The sequence below is a fragment of the Cygnus olor genome, chromosome Z, assembly GCF_009769625.2.
Source record: "Cygnus olor isolate bCygOlo1 chromosome Z, bCygOlo1.pri.v2, whole genome shotgun sequence".
Classification (NCBI taxonomy): domain Eukaryota; kingdom Metazoa; phylum Chordata; class Aves; order Anseriformes; family Anatidae; genus Cygnus; species Cygnus olor.
The window spans coordinates 70,907,517-70,928,519 of NC_049198.1; the positions used below are offsets into that span (position 1 = coordinate 70,907,517).

Sequence of the window (21,003 nt, forward strand, 5' to 3'; positions counted from 1 at the left end):
CTTTCAACACAAACTAACTGCATCTCAGCTCATTCTCCAAATAGAAATGGACAATCAGTATTGAACTTTTTGATTTCTATAAAGGAAAGAATGCCCTTTAAGGTCAAAATTGGGATGAAAATGCAGGAACCTGGAAGAGAATAATTTGATACAGCCACTGTCTCTCAAGAAGTTAGATAAAGTCCAGAAACTGGAGTGAATTTGCTCTTTTCCCTTTCTGTAGAGATATTGTTTGTTTGTTTTGGTGCATTTTTCTGTGTGGGATTTTTTTTTCAGTCAAATATAGGTATCAGACAACTGCAACCAGTAAAGTTCAAAGAGGCCTACAGGATTGTACAATGAGTTAAACCTCTTTCCCACCTCTGCCCTATCTCTACACCGAAGCACCAGTAACTAGAATTCAGAGCGTTACTTACTGAAAAAAAATACAAATGAAGTAGTAAGGAAAATATTTACAAAAACAGAAAGAAGAAAATTTGAAAAGCCCACAATACATTTTTCAAGATACTTCAGATAAAACTCAAAGCTATTGTATCATAAGCACATAGTAAGGCACATAATAAGAAATTAAGTAAATACACAGTAACCATAGTGGTACAAAAAACTGCTGAGGTTTAATTTTTCATCCCCAAATATGACCTTACCAAAAATAACTTCTTAAAAATTCATTAAACCGTCATAGACCTGAATATTTTCTATAAGATTGTAAACATTTTTTTCTTTAAAGAAATGTAAAAAACTCTTTGAAATCAGGACTATTTTCCCCTCTTATATTCTCCAAAATACTATTACACAACACGACTTCATAGTAAAAATAACACAAACTTCCATTACATGATGAAGTCAAGCTAAAACTCTGATATCACATCTTGAAGAAACTCATCAAATATCTTTTATTCCACAGAGAAGGCACTGCCTTTTCTCTAATAATTTAACCCATATGAACAGCACAGACTTTGTTTTTTTAAAAAAGTTAATTGTAAAGATTTGCCAAAGTATGAACACACACCTCAGTAACATAAATACTATTCAGAGGGCACTCACAGTCAATGCTTGCTTTTCTTCAAGAAATCCAAGCACTATTTCACATTCAAATTAGTGTTTAATATGTGTAGAGTAGACTCATCATTTTGTTAGATTTTTTTTTGTTTGTTTGGTATATTGTAAAAGCACTCCAAAATGTTTTGTAAGGCTGATTTGGAATAAAAACTAAAAAGATATTCTCAAAAGAAAATTCTAAGTAGGAAATTTGATGATAAATATTATTTCTAAAAGACATTTCATAGAAGAATCTTTTTATGAATGAATATTAAATGTTGATCACATACTGGCAGCTACAATCAGAAAAGATCATCCCCTAATTCTTTGCTGTGTGTATGAATAAGCTTTTTCTTTTAAGAGGCAGAGTTGGTCACAGCTGCTTCAGTCTCTATTTGAAGATCTTAACCAAAACTGCGATGCTGTCTTAAAAGGAACGTTCACAGAAAAGTCAGATTGTAGATTTTGAGAAGGAAACTCGGAGGTGATGGTTTTCTCCAAAGTCATGATTGTGAAGCTCAATAAGAGCATGAACTGCTTCTTCCACAGAGCCCAGCTGGATAAGAGCCATTTTGCAATCTTTCCTGAAGTACAACAAAAAACATTATTAATCCTAATCAAATTTTCATCACACTAGCCAATACAAAAAAATAGTGCATGTATTTTTTCAGCCACGCCATATAAATCCCTTCCACACTGAACAGTTGTGCAGCGCGAGACTCAGATCTAGTTATGTATCTGATAAAAAAGAGAGATATCAAGACTACATAAATTTTGTGTATCAATGGTCTACAGCCATGCCATTCTTCCATAACAATGCATTTCAAAAAGATGAGTTAAGATATGGCTCAAAGACCTCTAGAAAACATTTGTATTGTCTATATGTATGGGATTATTCATGATTATGCTAAAATAATGTTGTCAAGCAACATTAATGAATGCTAGAACAGATTCATTGTCATCTTTCACTTAACATTTTACATATACCTCTTGTACTTCTTTTCGAAGAAACTACTATTTCATTCACTTTCCTTAAACTTATCTTACTTCAAACACACGTGGAATTTGTCAAAAGGCCAAATATCTTTCATTTAATTATGCTAATATAGTATCCCATTTGAAATTTTAAGATTAGAATTATCATAAACATTTCACAGCTGTACAGCTGTTACCTATAGATAGTGTCATACACAAATGGAATTTCCCAAAAAAGCCATTATCCATCTTCCAGGATGAAAGATTGCACAATGTTTTTACATGAGAACTTACTGGAAGAATCTGAAGGCTTTCACAGTAGATCCAGTACCTGCAAAAAGGTTCTTCAGATCATCAACAGTTACAGAAGGCCTGTTAAAAAACAAAACAAAACCACCTCAACTTGTAAAAGAGCACAGAGATCAGTAATATCAAATTCCCAGTTCTGGCTTCTAAGCTAAGTTTGAGCATCAAATACCATCTCCACCAACTTAAGCCTAGTCAACGCTTCAGCCCCAAAATCCTGGCTTTGACACTAAGATTTAGCACTGTAGTGTGCTACAAAAATAATTCAGCTACAGCCTACTGCTTTTCATCCACCTTCAGTTCTGTCTCTGTTAAAATCAGATTGCATAAAAATTAACTGGTAGCTCCAGAAATATCTTGTCTCGTAATTACTGTTAGTATGCTGCATTTATTTTCAATTTTGAAAGTTTTCTATTTTACTCAAAAAGCCATTTAAGAAGTGTCCTGAATATATTTTTTTCTTGTTTGAACAAAATTCCAGTTTTCTCTTTTTTTCCCCTTGAACAGCTGCAGAACAAAAGAAGCCTGTGCAAACTTATGTTTGGTTGTCAGTTTACACATTGTTGACAACATTCTAGCACCGAAAAAGGTTGTTTTCAGTCTTAAAGAACACACTTTTTAATAACTGCTTTTTAAACACAACTTCCCCTTACATGATTATTCTAAAGTCTCTAGAAACCATTATTTAAAGTGTTAGAAACATTAAAAACTGTATCCACATTATGTAATGATGCTAATGATGAATTTGATGCAATGTAACTCTCAAAAAGCATGTCTTTAATTTTCCATAAAAATTTGTTACACAGAACTTAGGATATGAAAAAATAAATATATTTCTCAATATATCTCAATATAAATAAATCTCAAAAATATCTCAATATCTCAATATAAAATAAATATTATATTCTCAATAAAAAATAATATATTTCTCAAGAAAATGTAAACTCTATTAAAACTTATCAAGAAGAGCAACAACTTTCAATCCTCTTCACTAGCAATAAAAAATGACAGTTAAAGAATTCGTTTGTTAGTTACAGAGCAAACTGACCCAATTCTCAGGAAATTGTAGAAGGACAAGGAAATTTACAGCTTACGTCAGACTTTGTAACTTTTAGAACATAACCTAAAAAACATCATCTTTCCAAGAAGATCATACATGTAGATACTCACGGGATATTGGAGAGATGCAGGGTGGCAGACGGAGGAAAGATATTCTGGAAGTTCTTAGAGCCAGGCTTCTTAAAGCGATGTAAAGGGCTATTGCTATAGTCCTTTGTCAGACCTTGGTCCTCTTGTCCTTCACGAGGCAGCTGAACAGTCTGATGTTTTGAAAAAGTAGCGTGGAGGACCTTCCCATAAAGCCTCTGTCCATTCAAGTTGCTGATAGCTAATCAGTGGAAACATCATTTGAACAGGAAAACAGATGATTGGAGTGGAAGAAAAAACGATTCTTTGCATACTGCTGTTGTCTCCTGTTTAGTGTCAGATTTCACATTCTCATTTTTAAATAGAAAATTCCATTTTTACGAGGTGGGTTATGTTTCCCTTCATAACATTACATTTAAAACAAGTATAAGGATGTATATACCCTCCAGTCTAAATGCAACAGAAACACAAAGCAGCTTTTCAATAAAGAGCACTTGATTATTTTTAAACAGGTACATATAAGATGACCTACATGAAAACTGTATGAGTTATTAACAAGGTAAACTAGAGGAAAATTCTATGATGATTTAATTCTAACATTTACTAGATTGAGATTTGCAGGTGTTTGTGTTTTTTTTAATCATTATAGGAAAATAATTTGCATACATGAAAGTAAGCAGATCAATATTAATACATGAAAGCTGAAGTTTGTAAGCATCACCACAATCGATTAAATTTGTTATATTAGCCACTGACAGATGGCAAATTCCTAATCTTTATCACATTCATGGTAGCTAGAAGCATAACTGCCTTAAAAAGGAGTACCTAGTTGAGCCTGGATTGCATCTGCCATCTGAACCAAAGCATTTTCTTTTTTCTTAAACATGATCTTCACACGATGCACATCACCATACACGCCTGTGGAAACCCAGAAAGAAAAGTTGTCCAGACAATTACTACAAAAAGCTCAAGGGCAAGTCTCTCTCTTTTGATTAACCTTAGGGTAAACAAAGAACAGTCACCTCATTAAACAGCTTGGTTAGAATATTAGTATGAAAGAGAGCTTTCAAGCTTGTGTATTATTTTCTGAGGCTCAGAAATAGGGGAAAAAAACAGTATATCTGTCATAAAACTGCATGTCTGTGTTCAAATGTTAAACAGTGCAACAGTGTTAAAGTCCTCTCAATAGAGGCATATTAAAATATCACCATGAGAACATTCTTCCCTGCAAGTAACATATGTGCCAATTCTGTAGTGCGTTTCCCCCGATACAATCTTTGATTTTTCATGTTACTTCACTTTGCCTTTCTTTACAGTAAACAAATCAGAGCACACACTGAAGTTCTTCTGAAACCATAACCATTCTGCCTTTTTGGTACCTGTGTACTACTAAAACTACTGCCTCAAATTACTGTCATTTTAAAACCAGCCCATTCTATTGTGCATTTTCTGGACAAAATGGAACTTTAATTAACCGTTGCTTGTCAGTTAAGGAAAAAGAATTCTAGTCCTGTAGTTTCTCAAGGTATATTTGACGTATCTTACCAAATAGGATGAAAAGTCCATGTGGTGTGATGGCCTGTTTAAATGATAAAATCAGTATATTATTTTTAAAGCCATGCAAATAAAGAAACCTACTCCTTAAGTGCGTGGTAAACAAAAAGAATGGGAGAGATACTGCACACTAATACATAAAACTGTTTTTCCAGAAGCCATTCCTTTCAATAACTACAGCGTATAGCATTCTTGTTAATATATATCTGCTATGCATATATGAAATATTTAAACAAGCTAACACTTCAGCTCATGCATTTTCATCACTCAAGACTCAGTCTGTCATGCTGAAGAAGTTATTAATATATTAAGTGACTTAATTACTTGAACTTATTCTTTCCAAGCAGTTCATTCACTGAAAAATCAAAGCCATTTGCTACACTAGAAATAGAAAAGAGCATTCAAGAACTCATTTGTCTTTTCTAAACAGGAGATACCAACTATAAAACTAAAACTGGTTGCTTCTAAATGTATTTGCATTGTCTTCAGTTTTGTCCTCATCTCTGCACATGACCACAATATGTGAATGACACGTACTATTTAATTGCTTATATATGAAACATAAGGAAAATGCTGTTTAAATTTTGTTTGACTAGAAGTTGTGAGAACAAAGCCTGACTCTAAAAGAAGTAATTTTTCTTCAGAGGTTTTTAATTAAACCATAGTGTACCAAGTTCCCCAAGTACCAAAGAAGTTAACTTATACCTTAATGAAGCCAGATTTTATTCAACTGAGATGAAGGTTTTACTAGTAATGAGTACTAAAAATACCTGCTTATCAGAAGGCACTATTCGCATTCAACTCACAATGTCTGAAATGTTTATCAAAACCTACCTGAATTATTTAAAACAGAACATACTGCAGCCTACATATCATCCTATAAAGGAACAATTACTATCAGTGTAAAATTTAAATGTTTTTCGTGTTTATTCTTTTGGCTCAAATACTTTAATTCAATGCAGAATTTATTTAAAGTCATTTCTTAACCAAATGACTTAACTGCAATATTTCTACTAAAATATGTGTTGTTGTTTTTGGAAGATGAGCGAAATAGCTAATTGAAAAATCATGAGGGATAGTTCAAACACACAGTGAAACCCTGCAGTAGGGCAGAAATGAAAAGTGAAATAAGGTGAACCAGATTTTCTATACATAGAAAAAGAAGGAATAGGGCTCAAACAACCACTACCAAAGAACAAGTGTAAAACACTTTCCTAGAAATGTATTTACAATGACCTATATTTCCAACAGCTAATGTTGTGGTATATTTTTATTTTTACCTTTTAAGAAGTTTAGCAATATTTAATGAATTTACATTGTATCATGCATTGCAGCATGAAGTTCTACATGACTTTTTAGATATGATCAGTATTAGGTAAAGCGGCAATGTCCTAAAACCAGCTTTGATCTATGCTTTGCAACCTTATTCTTAAAAAGCACATTCCTTTTAGATTCAGAAAATCATCTTGAATGTAGAAAGTTAGCTGTAGAAAGCCTGTCCACAGCAATCATCAGAAATTAAGTGATAAGATACACTAACAAAGCAAAATGTAATTGGTTTGTCTTACAGTCCTAATCTACAGCTGTTTCTTTTTATGCGTAGTGTAGAATTCAACTATTAGGGCAAAAAAGTAGGAAACACAGCAATTACTTAAATATTAAAGGAATTGGTCAACAAATTTTTAAACCTTAGTAATAATGAAGTTAACTTCCACTTTGACTATAACTCAGTTTTATCAGTTTTATGGTTAAGTGAATTTAATGAGTGAGTAAAACAAACAATTTTACATTGCTGTTGAAGAACTGCTTATCAGCAGTCAAGCAGAAATGTGTATTAAGACGTGGCCTTTGTAAAGCTTATTTATTTATTTAAGAGATGTATATTGCTTTTAATTAAGTATATCAATGTGTAATGTTTGAATAACAGGGGCAAGCTTATGAAACAATCCACTATACAAATAACTATCCAAGTTGTCCCTGGCAATTATACAGCCAACATACCAAAAAAAAAACCAACTGTGGTACTATGGAAAGTGAACACGTGTGTACCTATTAACTTTAAAAAAGGTTTTACAGAGATATCAATTCCAGAGGGCACCTGTGTTCTTCCTCTTCAATCTGGGAAAGGTTGCAAAACTAGAATAATAGAATATCCCGAGTTGGAAGAGACCCACAAGGATCACCGAGTCCAATCCCTGGCTCCACACAGGACCACCCAAAAATCAGACCATCCGTCTGAGAGCACTGTTCAAACACCTCTTGATATCTGGCAGCTCGGTGCCATGACCACTGCCCTGGGGAGCCTGTTCCAGTGCCCGACCCCCCTCTGGGTGCGGAACCTTTCCCTAACGCCCAGCCTGACCCTCCCCTGTCCCAGCTCCATGCCGTTCCCTCGGGTCCTGTCGCTGTCCCCAGAGAGCAGAGCTCAGCGCCTGCCGCTCCGCTCCCCTCGTGAGGGAGCTGCAGGCCGCCATGAAGCCTCCCCTCAGCCTGCTCTGCTCTGGGCTGAAAAATTAGGAAGATCCTATCAACGTTTTGAAATGTATTTGATTTGCCACGCTTTTATCTTCCTTTCCTGTCCCTCCTGTTTCTCTGACTCCCCGTGTTTTGTATCAAATGAAAAATTCTTTGGCTTCTCTAATGATAAAGTGGTACCCAAAGAACTCTAACTAACAGAGATACCAGTGAGTGTAGTCATAATATGCATTGTCTACCTCTTCAAACATTTCTCACATCTGACCATAGAACCTTTGCTAATTAGTAAGCTTACATTATGCTGCTAGACTATGTTTCCTGAAGTAAATTGTGCTGAGAATCTTTCACTGCTGATCAGGGTTTTTAAGCCTCATCAATACTGCAAATTATCTCAAACAATAAGAGCTGCCCTGTTTTTGATACTATGAACACAATAGTATTCCTCACTTATGGCTTCAGCTAATGTTCATTTCCAATAAGGATTCTGCCAGTTGGTGTAAGTAGATACTTGCATCACTTCTATTGATCAAACTTACCTCAGGGTTGAGGTTGCTGACCAGTAAAACAGAATTTCCTGGAACACCAGTAACACCTGGAATAGTTATCCGTCCAGATGCTGCAGATGTGGTGACTGCAAGAGAACCAAGTGCTCCAGGAAGAGCTGGAACTGAAAGACCTGCAAAGGTATTAACAGCACTGCTTGAGACATTTTTGAAGACAAACGCAGGTTAAGCAAAAACATCAATATTCAATTAAAAAAATGCTTTTAAGTTATTTAGTTATTCCTAGTATCTGACCAATAAAGCAGGACGCACCTGCCCTCTAGAGATGAAAAAATATTGAGCAGCCCAGAAAAGAAGAAAAATCAGTTAGCACCAAAGTTTATCCTGTGTGAGAAACAAAGAGATCACTGAGTCTAGAAAATTATTTATTTCTCATCTGGCTATAAAGCCCGAAAAGGAAAGAGTTCCTACTTTACCTTTGAACGTAACAGAAGTTTTGCAATTCTTAGGAAAACAGACGCTTAGAATTTCTTCTCTTGCAGCTTATCTTTTTCATGGCATTAAATTTCTTTACTTATTAAATTAAAAACTGTATCAACATATGTTTTTTATTATGGCAAGAAATTTTACTGAGTACTATGACATACAAAGATAATCAGAATGACTCAGATGAACATTGGGTTCTGACTGCTAGACTTAAAACAAATTGCTCTGAAACCAGGTGTACTCCAATAGCAGCGCTGCTTTTTGTTTTGATATATATATATATATATATATATATGTTATATATATGTGTGTATATATATATATATATATATATACACACACACACATACACACACACACTTATTTATATATATATTTAATAGAACTTACCAGCACCATGAGGAAAGCCCACGGCTGGGGCAAATCCAGAAGCCCCTGCATATGGTGGGAACATGATACCATGGGTGCCTAGAGATAACAGACACATCTAATTATAACAGACTTGAACATTTCTCTCAGGAATGAGGCTCAGCTGCCAGCACTGCTATTCTGAATGTGTTTTGTGATTACATCTTTTATAAAAGGTTTGGGTTAAAAAACTCTAATGAAATGGCAGTTTCTATGTTTTACAAAGACAACTTTCAATTACTTCTGAAGGCAAATATTCAGTGTCTTTCAGTGTCCCTCTCTAAAATGAAGTCAGGGCAAGATGTAATTTAGACAAGTTTAATTATGAAAGCACGGCATAGATTGGCATTCATTAAAGCTGAAGTACCTGTGGTACAGTGTTAGCTAAAGCACATTTTTTATTCATAAAATGGACATGTATTCTAGAATTTTTCTGGAAGTAAGTACACCCAAAGGTGTTTGCAGGGATGAGATACCCCTATTTCCTAGATATTTCTAAAAAAACTAAGGGCTAAATAATACAAAAAACTAGAACAAGTCCAAGCTTCTGAAGTTTACTAGCTATTGAGATGAATATGAGATACATATTTTTCTTTTTAAGCAGATGTACTTTTAAAGCTTGTATTAATTCATAAATAACAGCAATTGTAATCACACATATTAAATGGATTTGGAATAACAGGGTACGGAGAGTCCTAGCAAAAAAGATTGCTCAGTGGCTTTTATGTTATTATATGGAGTTAAGCGCTACCTTGGGCAACGAGTAAGCTCACATTAGATACAAGCTTCAGTGTGGATTCTTTCATATGTTAGCACACTAGCCTGTTTTTTTAAACAGTGCATATATAATCAGCAAATACAACCTGCAAACCTGGCAAAGTGTTTGTTTTACTACTCAAACCTCCATCACTAACTAAAATAGCTTCATTCACTAACAGATGGTTATTGACAGGAATAATGCAACACCAAAAGAAGTATCAGTTATGAATTACAAAACCAACAAATGAAACAGACACCACAGATCATGTACTCATGAATATCGCATCATGTTACACCTCCTCTTATCTGTAGTGACAAAGTGCCTTTAATACAAACAATGGAATACATTTATCACACCAAAGCAAGTCATTGTGTTCTTGTAATACACACACCGGTGCATTATACTGACAAGTTCTGGCCATATATATATATTAATCACTTATTCACAATCCAGGAATGATAATGGAAACGTTAATGAAGAAATAGATAAAGAGCTTTCATTCTGCCAAATGAGACCTGCATGTTGCACACTGATACCAAAATCAGGCATGTAAAAATAGTCAAATAGACCTAATGCAGAAAGATCTGGAATTCTTTGTTGCGTTTTTTATTTGTAAAATCATTTTCTTTACAGCTAGCAGGTTTCAAAGCATGCTCATTCATATATATCTGCCCATGCTCTGTGGGCGAGGGAAAGTTTTAAATTCAAAACATTCATAAAATCCGCTTGTTTACAGTTATATATTATAGAGCAATATCTCAAAAAAAAAAAAAATCAAGACCAGTTCATTTTTGCTATTAAAACAACTTGAAGTCTACAGGAGAAATTGGATGCACTATTCCGATAGAGATACCTCCTTTGTCTTTTAGTTCTTCATCGAAACTGCCTGCACAAGTAATAACATAGGAAGCATAAGTACTGACACGACTCCCTGTATTTTTCCTAATGTCATGCAGCTAAGTATTATTTGAACATGCCTATGGCAGCATATCCACCTTGTACCAACTGACAAACATTAGAAGCACACTCCATCTAATCCACTTCTATTTTTGAAAAGAAAAATATCTATGCAGCTTCTTCACTATGACTACACTATAAAAACATCCTGAGGCAGATGTCAATCTTCCTTACACCAGTACACCTCTGCTGTTTTTACCATTACTATAAACGTTCAACCTAAAAATGGGCCCGCAGAGTGCCCTTGACACAAAGCAGCCCAATGGTATCCTGGCTTGCATTGATTGGGTCAAGTATTGCCAGCAGGTGGAGGGAGGTGATTCTTCCCTGTCCTCATCACTGGTGAAACCACATCTGGAACACTGTGTCCAGTACTGGCCCCACAGCACAAGGGAGACATGAACACGCTGGAGAGTCACAAAGAGCCACAAAAGTGATGAAGGAATGGGAGCATCTCTCCTACAAGAAAAAGCTAAGAGTACTGGGACTGTTTCAGCCTGGAGAAGAGAAGGCTCTCTTCTCTTATGCATGTATACCTACATACGGGTATATGTAGATACCTGTAGGTGAGATGCAAAGAGAATGAAGCCAGGCTATTTTCAGTGGTGCCCAGTGCCAGGACAAGAGGCAATGGGCACAAATTGAAACATAAGAGGTTCCCTATGAGCATTAAGAAACATTTTTACTGTGAGAGTGACCAAACACTAGCAAAAGTTGCCCAGAGTTTGTGGAGCCTCTCTCCTCAGAGATCTTCAAAAGCCACCTGGACATGGTCCTGGGCAACCTATTCTAGGTGTCCCTGCTTTAGCAGGGCGTTGGACCAGATGAGCTCCAGAGATCCCCTCCAATCTCTACTATTCTGTGATTCTGCAAAAATGAGATTGCTAGCAAAGACAGGTTTGGAAGAGTGAGGGGCAAGGAAATTGAGAAGTGTTCATCTGTTATTCCCCCCAAACCATGTTTACTATGTTATCTCTACCCTACAAGCAAGTTTGTCCTTAATCTCTTCTAATTTTACTTCACCTTTTCATTTACATTTCAGATTATGTGAATATAATTCATTAAAACACAGCAGATTTGTAACAGCCATGCAGCATGTTTCCATGATGCTCTATGGCAAAACCTCAAAAAAATTATAAAGATAGGCATGGATTTCATAAAGACCCAAAGCCTGCCTTTAAGGAGACAAGCAAAAACAATCAAGAAAGTAGTAAGCACAACTCACTTTATTACTCTAATCAGAGCTACCATAACCAGCTATTCAAAAAACAAACCAAAACCAGTATCTACCCTAGCTATCATAAAAAGAGAAAGGAAAAAAGAATTCTTCTGCTGCCCTTTCTATTGTTCTAAACAACATTAGATACCTATTCAACAGCTGAGACAGTTTGTAGCTGTGTATTATTGTTAAAAGTTGTCATTAAAGAGAAAGAAAAATAGCTAAGACTTCTAAATTGCCTTGTGAGCACTTCTTCCAGCTAATCAGATTAATCTGTTTGATGATTTGCATTTATTACCAAAGTTGATTAGATGAGCATCTATGCGCTCCTTATGCCAAGAAGGCCTCTCCAGTGTCACTACAAGCAGACACCTCTTTCTCAATGCCACAGAAATGACTTCTAAAAATGAAGAAAATTTCTGAAATTTTATCTCTTAGAAGGCAACTACAAAAGACACAAACACTACATTTATTAATGTAAGTCTTCTAAGATTTTGTTCTTTAAAGCAAGCAGCAAGAATATGTCCGGAGGGGTAATGCAACATAAAAAGCATAATGATCATTCTGTATATTTATCATTAAAAGCAAAGGTTTCTTACCAAAGGCAGCAGATATGGTGGAGTCCATGGCTGGCTGGCCATCACCAGGGGGAAGGTCAAGGCGAGTGAAATCTCTGCTTTTATCATTGTTGTACTTTACCTTAAGGCTTGTTAACTTGGAGAAGTCTACACGCAGAGTGCAGCATGCATTGTAGATATTTTGGCCATCCAGAGCCTGAAGAAATAGTTAAGTTTTTAGAGACAAAATGCATATTTGCAGCCTCCCTCCTAGGTTTACTTTATTTTCACCCCACAATTGTATCCAACAGAAAATCACCTTCTCTTTCTAAGGTGCTGCTCTCAAACATCAAGTAGACAATTACACTGACCCTATCCTTACCTAGACATCCTGTGTAGAGCTTAGTGTAGTCCACTAATTAGTATTACATTGCTTTGTCCCAATATATAAAATACAGCTTTAAAAATGACTTGACTTCTGGTGGAGACTGGTGACAAGTGGTGTCCCTCAGGGGTCTGTCTTGGGACTGGTGCTTTTCACTATCTACATCAAGGACATAGACAGTGGGATCCAGTACACCCTCAGCAAGTTTGCAGATGACACCAAGCTGAGTGGTGCAGTCACACAACAGAAGGAAGGGATGTGATCCAGAGGGACCTGGACAGGCTGGAGAAGTGGGCCCACATGAACCTAATGAGGTTCAACAAGTCCAAGTCAATAAGTGCAAGGTGCTGCACCTGGGCCAGGGCAATCCCAGAGAGGAGCACAGACTGGGAGAAGAACTCCTTGAGAGCAGCCCTGCAGAGAAGGACTTGGGGGATCTGGTGGACAAAAAGCTCGACATGAGCCAGCAGTGGGTGCCTGCAGCCCAGAAGGCCAACTGCGTCCTGGGCTGCATCAACAGAGGGGTGGCCAGCAGGGCAAGGGAGGTGATTGTGCCCCTCTGCTCTGCCCTTGTGAGGCCCCTCCTGGAGTGCTGCGTCCAGGTCTGGGGCCCCCAGCACAAGAGGGATGTGGGGCTGTTAGAGCGGGTCCAGAGAAGGGATACAAAGATGATCAGAGGGCTGGAGCACCTCCCCTGTGAAGAAAGGCTGAGAGAGCTGGGGCCGTTCAGCCTAGAGAAGAGAGAGCTCAGAGGAGACCTCACTGCAACCTCTCAATACTTAAAGGGGCTTATAAAAAAGATGGAGAGCAACTTTTTATTTGGGTAGATAATGATAGGATAAGAGAGAATGGTCTTAAACTAAGAGGATAGTTTATCCTAGACGTTAGGAGGAAATTCTTTACTCACAGGGTGGTGAGGCACTGGATCAGGTTGCTAAGAGGAGTTGTGGATGCCCCTTTCCTGGAGGTGTTTAAGGCCAGGCTGGATGGGGCCTTGGACAACCTGATCTAGTGGGTGGCGTCCCTGCCTATGGCAGGGAAGTTAGATATCTTTAAGGTCCCTTCCAACCTGAGCCAGCCGTTCTATGATTTTCTGCTTTTAATTTTACTTGTTTCCTACTTAACACATGCTATCAGGTACTAGTAGTGATACTAATTTGCAGATTTTTATGATCCCTCTTACATAATGAAAATCCATCTTTTAACAGTAGTTATTCTCAGAGAGATCAAAGTAGCATTTTTTGCCCAGACCAACCATAAAAGAATTATAGAATCACAGAATGATAACATCATTTAGGTTCTAACAGACTCTAACATCATCAAGTCCAGCTGTTAACCTAGCACTGCCAAGTCCACCACTAAACCAAGTCTCTAAGCACCACATCTACACATCTTCTGAATACCTCCAGAGATGGTGACACAATCGCTTCCTGGGGCAACCTGTTTCAATGGTTCACAACCCCTTCAGTAAAGAAATTTTCCCCATATCCAACCTAAAGCTCCCCTGGTGCAACTTGACGCGATTCCTTCTTGTCCTATCTCCTGTTGCTTGGGAGAAGAGACCGACCCTCACCTCGCTACAACCTCCTTTGACGTAGTTCTAGAGAGCAATTAGGTCTCCCCTGAGCCTCCTTTTCTCTAGGCTAAACAACCACAGTTTCCTCAAACAGTCCTCGTAAGCCTTGTTCTCTAAGAGCCCTTCACCAGATTCCTCACCCTTCTCTGGACACGCTCTGGCACCTCAATGTCCTTCTGGTAGTAAGGTGCCCAAAACTCAACACAGTACTCAAGGTGTGTCCTCACCAGAACTGAATACAGGGCTGAGTATCGCTTCCCTAGTCCTGCTGGCCACACTATTTCTGATCATGGTGGGTGAAGGAAAAAATAATACCCAAAAGACACTGGTTTGCCATAACATACAGGATTATGATTTCAGTCAAGTTTATATTATCTGAGTAATCATATGAATTTCCCTCAAATCTCTGATAAGGTATTGTTTATTATTAATACCATTCTTTAAGTACAGATGCTCTTGCTAACAAACAGGCTATAGTCCCAACTACAGTTACTAATTTCCAACATTTACTTAAAGATAAGTGAATTTACCTGGTAGATGCACTAATGAAAGTTAATATGTGGACTAAAGTACAAGTACCAATAGTACCAAAAGAATATTCTGTTCTTTCCATTTTGAAGCTGAAAATAAAGTCAACTTCAATAAAATTATGAAATCTAAAGTGAAAACATTAATTACTGTAAATTTCTCACTGAAATTCAAACAAGTAAAACATGGCATTCATCCAATCTCTGGAGTTTTAATCATACTACTCTTAGGATTAATTCTCACTGAAAATAGTCCATTTAGTTTGACAAGGAGAAGGCTTTTTGTGACAACTATAGCTACCATCACTCTTCACTACCACTGACAGCCCCAATCTTTGATTTGGTATAATCAGCAAGATTTTGGTCTGTGTGCTACACATTCATGTTTGCAGTTGATGGTAGAGTGCTATCCTCTTAAATAATGAGGGTTGCCAAAGTTATTCTTGTGCAAGAGTGTTAGAATGACAAGAAGTAAGAAAGTTAAAGAGCAAGCTATCACTAATGTTATATATAATGACCAGTTTATCTTGGGGAGGGAGCACAAGAAAACAAAACAGCTGAATACACTGCACTTACCATTTTGGCATAATATGCATTGATTGGGTCAGCATACTGAAGCAAGGTTTGAAATTGATTGTTCTTTGTGAAGGTGATAATCTTCAAGACAGGTCCAAATTTAGAGAAAAGCTGAGAAGGAAGGAATATGGACTTTAAGAAAAAAAGAATAATTTATGCACCATAAAAACTAGTATTTTAATACTTTTAGTAATTTTCTAAGAGATTTCTTCTGCAAGACCTGAACAGAAATAAAGTGATACCAGAATTCTGTTTCAGGTAAAAAATAAAATCAATAAATAATAATTAAAAGATACAAAAGATGGGGGAGAAGAATAAAATTCCCCTAAAGAATTAGCAACAACTTTAACTAAGAGCAGAGAGGCCTTTATCCAATGTGTGCAAAGAAACTGTGGATAATCAAAGCAATTTTGAGAAACGGATTTTCACAAGTCAGTTAGATGGGAACTGCAAATACCTTTTAAGATACCCTTACATTCTGTATTTCAAGCAAATTTTACAAATTTGGTGACCAAACATACATCTTAAGTAGTTTTATGTGTCTGCAAATAAATTACACAGACCCGCTGACCAAACTAGAAGACAAAGAAGGAAAGAAGCAAGATAAAGACCTTGTTTGGCACTTACCCCTAATTTACAATTGAATGGCATTTGATTTACTGCAAACAAAGGCATTGCAGAAAAATTTAAAAAGGTTGAAACTAAATATATGTACACTCAGAATGAGGGCATGTAGCACGTGACACGCTCACTACATGACACGCTCACCACACGACACAATGACAATGTCTATAAAAAAGTGAGCCCACAAAGAACGAGGACAAAAGCATAGCTAGGGTGTATCATGCAAGTGCAAAAAAACAATGTCCAGAGTAACAATGAAACAGGAAAGGAGAGTTTGGAAAGCACTGGCAGTTTTAGAACAAACTATTAGAAGCGATGCAAAGCACCACAGCAGTCAGGAATGCAGAACCCCCCAGACAAGTATTAATCCTGGACTGGAAAGAAAGGCCAGAGATAAGGACAAGCATCTCTTGCTAGCCTATTAGGCCTAGAATCATGGAAACAAGACACACTGTCCTTAACCTTTGTGCCCACTTTTTCAGTCTCTCAGGATTTCATGCTGCAGCCATCGTTTTGTGGTGGAAGACAGAACAGAAACTTTTTTCACAGCAATTTAAAATTAGCTGTTGAGTTCCTGCTCACAAAGCACTTCCCCTAAAGTATGGCCTAAGTACAGTTTCTGAACATATGCTTCCATGTGTATTTCAACAGAAGCAAGTAGACATTTTTAAGATAATGAAATTCAACTTATAACTATTTGTTTTTAAACCTACACCCTGTGGCATACACCAGCTTTGTTTCTACAAAGATAACACTGAGTATTCTGTTTCTTGTAACAAATATTTTCAGGTGAATTGTGGGGAGAAAGGGAAAAGGGAGAGGGAGGGGGAGAGGGAGGGGAGAAAAGTGAAAGGGTCTTGGCAAGCAGTTAAAACTTACAAAATATAATTGAAGCTTTGGTTGACAGCCTGACTAATTCTACAAGAGGCTATACTTACCAGTGAACATTTTCATTTCCATTAACACACAGAGTAATGTTACGCTGTAGTTATCTATCACACACAAAATGCTGCTTTAATTAGATGATAATGTCCCTTGTTAATAACGCCAATTAAGTTCCTTTTTCAAGTATTGCTTAATTTTCTAGAGCTATTGCAGAAGTAGTTAAGTGAGGGTTATTGGACAACTCAAACATTGAAAAATACAATTTTTCTGCACTGAAGTGAACACTAATCATATCAAAGTAAAATAACATGAATTTCTCCTTCCACTGTCTCCTTAGTCAAAAGCAACAAAAGATAAAAAAAACGCACAAGGTTAGGTACAGAAATTGCTGTTGCACTGTTATTCTCGTACAGCTCCCATAATCACTGAAGTTTGTTCTCAGGTTGTTCTGTGTACACTAATAATGCTAAACAGTTGACATACAAGTTGTACTAACATTATTGAGTGAACAAGGCTCATAGGTACAAACAAAATTTTAGCTCAGGCAAATTCCTACATCAGCGTGACAACTAGTATACTGGTTAATCAGTATTGGTTGCGAGGGAGAGGATAGAGAAAAAGGAAATATTAAGAAGTAAAAAGGAAAAGCAAGTGTTGGTAACAATGGTTTGAGATGCTAAATAGTGCTAAATACAGCAATAAGGACTACAGGTCTTTGCAAAAGACTCCCAATATTTTAAATCACATTAACTCAGGAAAGTCATATTAGGGGCATGTTTTCTGTTGCACAAATTTACTGGTAATTACAAAATATTCAAATATGAAATCTTTTGCAAGATCTGAAAAAAAAGTATTGACAAATCCTTCAGGCACAAAGAAATAGTCTCTTAAGGGTACTGTTTTTAAATGTTTAATTCTCAACAGCATAACACAACCACCAAGCAGAATTTATGGCAACGTCTTTCATAGCCATATCTATGAAAGCTACCACTATTCCAAGCTTTCAGTAGTTAAAGCAAGTAACATTCTAAGAGTTGATGATAATTTAAAACATTTGTTCAAACAACTATACTTGTATATTACATCACTTGTATCAACATACAAAAATGAATATAAAATGCTCATATATAATGCAACCTAGAAAAGTTACCTAGTACAAGGAGTGCTAAAGCATTTGTTCCACAAGTTCATACCAACCAAGATTTCACCAGCTCATAATGTGGGCATAAATTCAATGAAGCACTTTGAACTTATTGCTGCTTCCATAGAAATCTTGTTATGTGATCTTAACCAAGGGAGTGAAAGAAACGCTAAAAAAAAAACCACACAAAAAAACAACCAACCAACAAAAAACAAACAAACAAACAAAAAACCCATATGAATAGCTGACTACAAGAGTCCTGTTTACTTTTATTTTTTTGTGCAAAACCAGTTCAAGCCTACATTTCTAAACTAAAACAAATCACGTTTGAAGTGGCAATCCTCATTCAAAATGAGCAATACACAACTGAGGATCCCTAGGTATTTTAAAAAAAAAAAGTTAATTGTATTACACCAGCAACATAGAAACAGATTTTACTATTAGTTTTACCAATTCTCATTACCTGATACAGCATTTCCAAAGTGACAGGGTAGAAAAGATTTTCAACAATGATTCGAAGAACAGAACCTTGACCTGTAAGGAGTCCACCTTCAGCAGCAAGAGCACTTGTAATAGCCAGGCCTCCAGACTGCACAGCGTTCACAGCTTGCAATGCAGCTTGGGCTCTCTGAAATCATGACACAGCAGAGACCACAATTAACTTACACACACAAGCTATTCGTATCTAAATTAAGTTAATTTACAAAGAAAAGCATGTAAAATGCTTTTTAAAATGCAACTTTTAAAAACCATATTCCATTTGTATTATCCATTTTCTATGAAAATGCTGTGTTAGTAGGTAAATCATCCCTCCTCACCTTCCCCCTCCATTAAAAGAAGTCAGATCACACAGAATTTTAACTTTCTTCTTCAGTTATACTCTCACCACTTTGTAATGCCATATAAGCAACATTTTGCTTTGATTCTACAAACTTTTGTCATTCTGGAGGTATATTCCAGCAAATCAGTACAACAGTAACATGGTAATGGACTACCAAACAGTCAGAGTACCACAGACTACTTCACCTGCTTTATTAGGATTTCATTCTCTTCAGGAACTGAGTTTTGACAACCATAAGCTTAAAGGTGCATACCTTGCTCTGTTTTCTTAGATGAGCTATTGGCTGCAAAAAACGAACCCACACCTTTAAACTCACTCCTCAAACTGCCTCATCGGAACTTGAGTACTCCAAATAATCATTTTTGACAGGCTTTCCTCAAAAAGGACTCCAAGATTAATTCTGAGAGCCCTATGGAGAGACATTCCTTTCCAAACATAATGTTGTGACTTGAAGCCATATCTCATTAACACTCTTCCCTTGGAAGATGGACTAAACATGACACAGGGTATGGATGTCATCTAGTTCCATAAACATGTAACCCTGCAAAAACAAACTGTCCCTCAGGGCTGAGCCTAGACACTAGGATGTCAGTAATGTAGTCCTCAGCTACCTGACTGAAGTCTCTAACATTTAAATAAAATTCAAATGAAAGAATTATAAGTGAAATACACACATATATTTTAAACATGGACCATTTTAATTTTAATAGGAGAAAGCAAAGACTATCATACACTGAGCTGAAAATGCTGAGAAACACGGAGACTCTTGCACTCCTTGTTCTATTTGCAAATATGAGTGTATTTTTCCTGAGGCTGTTACATACACCACACACTTAACATCACCTTATTTTATTTGTTTTTGCAGATAACAAACCAATCCAGCAATCTCAGATGAGGAAAGAGACAAATAACATTTACCAGACCGAAAAGTTTGCAAGATTTCAGTGACTTGCATGCACAAATTAGAAATGAACAGTGATACTTGTTGCAATCACTATTTGCGGCACTTGTACAGAAAATCAAAATCCTTATGCGCCCATCATATTCTATAATTTATATAAGATATATATATATAAATACTAAAGATATTTATCTTTAAGGAAACACAAATGTAAAAATTAATTGGCAAGTTTTTACGGTATGCCTGATTCTTTGTTACTGACATGGTAACAGGGGAAAAAAACAGGCTTTATTCAGTGAAAAGAATGTCCTGAAGACTTGTTTTCTTCACGTTCTGAAGCCATTGAGAGCTATTATCTCATGTTAAAATTTACAAATGGCAAAAGTTCTTTCAAAACATACTGTAAGAAGTATTTCTAAGTCATGTAGAATATAAGGGCCACAGAAACAAACATTTCAGTATACCAAGTGAATACAGGTCAGAGGCTAAGAAAATGATCAGAACACTAACAATACTCTGCAAACTGTGCTCTGTAGCAAAACAAATCTCTAGAAGACAGACTTCACAGAAGATAAAAAAATATAGTTAGGCAAACTGATCTGACTTCTTCTTCCAAAGACAGCACAAGCAGCAATCTTTGGAACCACCAAGGAACTGGATCATCAAATCACTCTATCAGTTCACTTTTATCATTGTTTAGAAGTACACAGCAGCCTTTCGGCTTCAGAGATCTCTCACCCCCACACCCCTCAGCAAGATGGGAGGAGAAAATACGCTGCTTTGGAGCGGCAGAGACAAGGCATTATGAACTGACAGCAACACCCATCCCCTGTTCCCCTGCACCTCTTGGGAAAGGGAAAAGATAGCATAAGCAGGAGTGAAGACAGGGGCCTGCAGGTAGAAGGTCAGCTTAGGAGTTTTTTTTTTGTTGATGGTTTTGTTTTTGTTTTTTAAGTTCTCATCATTCTCCAACTCTACTTGAGCTCTCTTCTGGAGTAGTTCTCCTACTCTATTTTTAATGGGCAAAAAATTAAATTACTCTTCCCCAGGTCAAGACTGTTTTCCCCAGGACGGTAAGTGGTGAGCAATCTCCCTGTCATTATCTCAACCCATGAGTTTATTCATCATATTTTCTTCCCATGTCCTGCTGAGGAGCAGGAGTG

The 21,003-nt window shown here is 36.7% G+C and overlaps 1 protein-coding gene across 3 annotated transcripts in view; it reads right to left on the bottom strand.

Annotated features, from left to right (window-relative positions):
• Nucleotides 1-598: 598 nt before the first annotated feature.
• Nucleotides 599-21,003, bottom strand: part of PTBP3 (polypyrimidine tract binding protein 3) — a 59,545-nt gene continuing 39,140 nt past the window's right edge. For all 3 annotated transcript variants that reach the window (XM_040540941.1, XM_040540940.1, XM_040540942.1), the window contains exons 5-14: nt 18,562-18,726; nt 15,449-15,559; nt 12,427-12,601; nt 8,874-8,951; nt 8,031-8,170; nt 5,011-5,044; nt 4,291-4,383; nt 3,490-3,706; nt 2,308-2,385; nt 599-1,622 (exon numbers count right to left, since the gene is read on the bottom strand). In XM_040540941.1, coding sequence (XP_040396875.1) covers nt 1,490-1,622; nt 2,308-2,385; nt 3,490-3,706; nt 4,291-4,383; nt 5,011-5,044; nt 8,031-8,170; nt 8,874-8,951; nt 12,427-12,601; nt 15,449-15,559; nt 18,562-18,726 — 1,224 coding nt within the window. In that variant the 3' untranslated portion in view covers nt 599-1,489. The remainder of the gene's footprint in view (nt 1,623-2,307; nt 2,386-3,489; nt 3,707-4,290; nt 4,384-5,010; nt 5,045-8,030; nt 8,171-8,873; nt 8,952-12,426; nt 12,602-15,448; nt 15,560-18,561; nt 18,727-21,003) is intronic.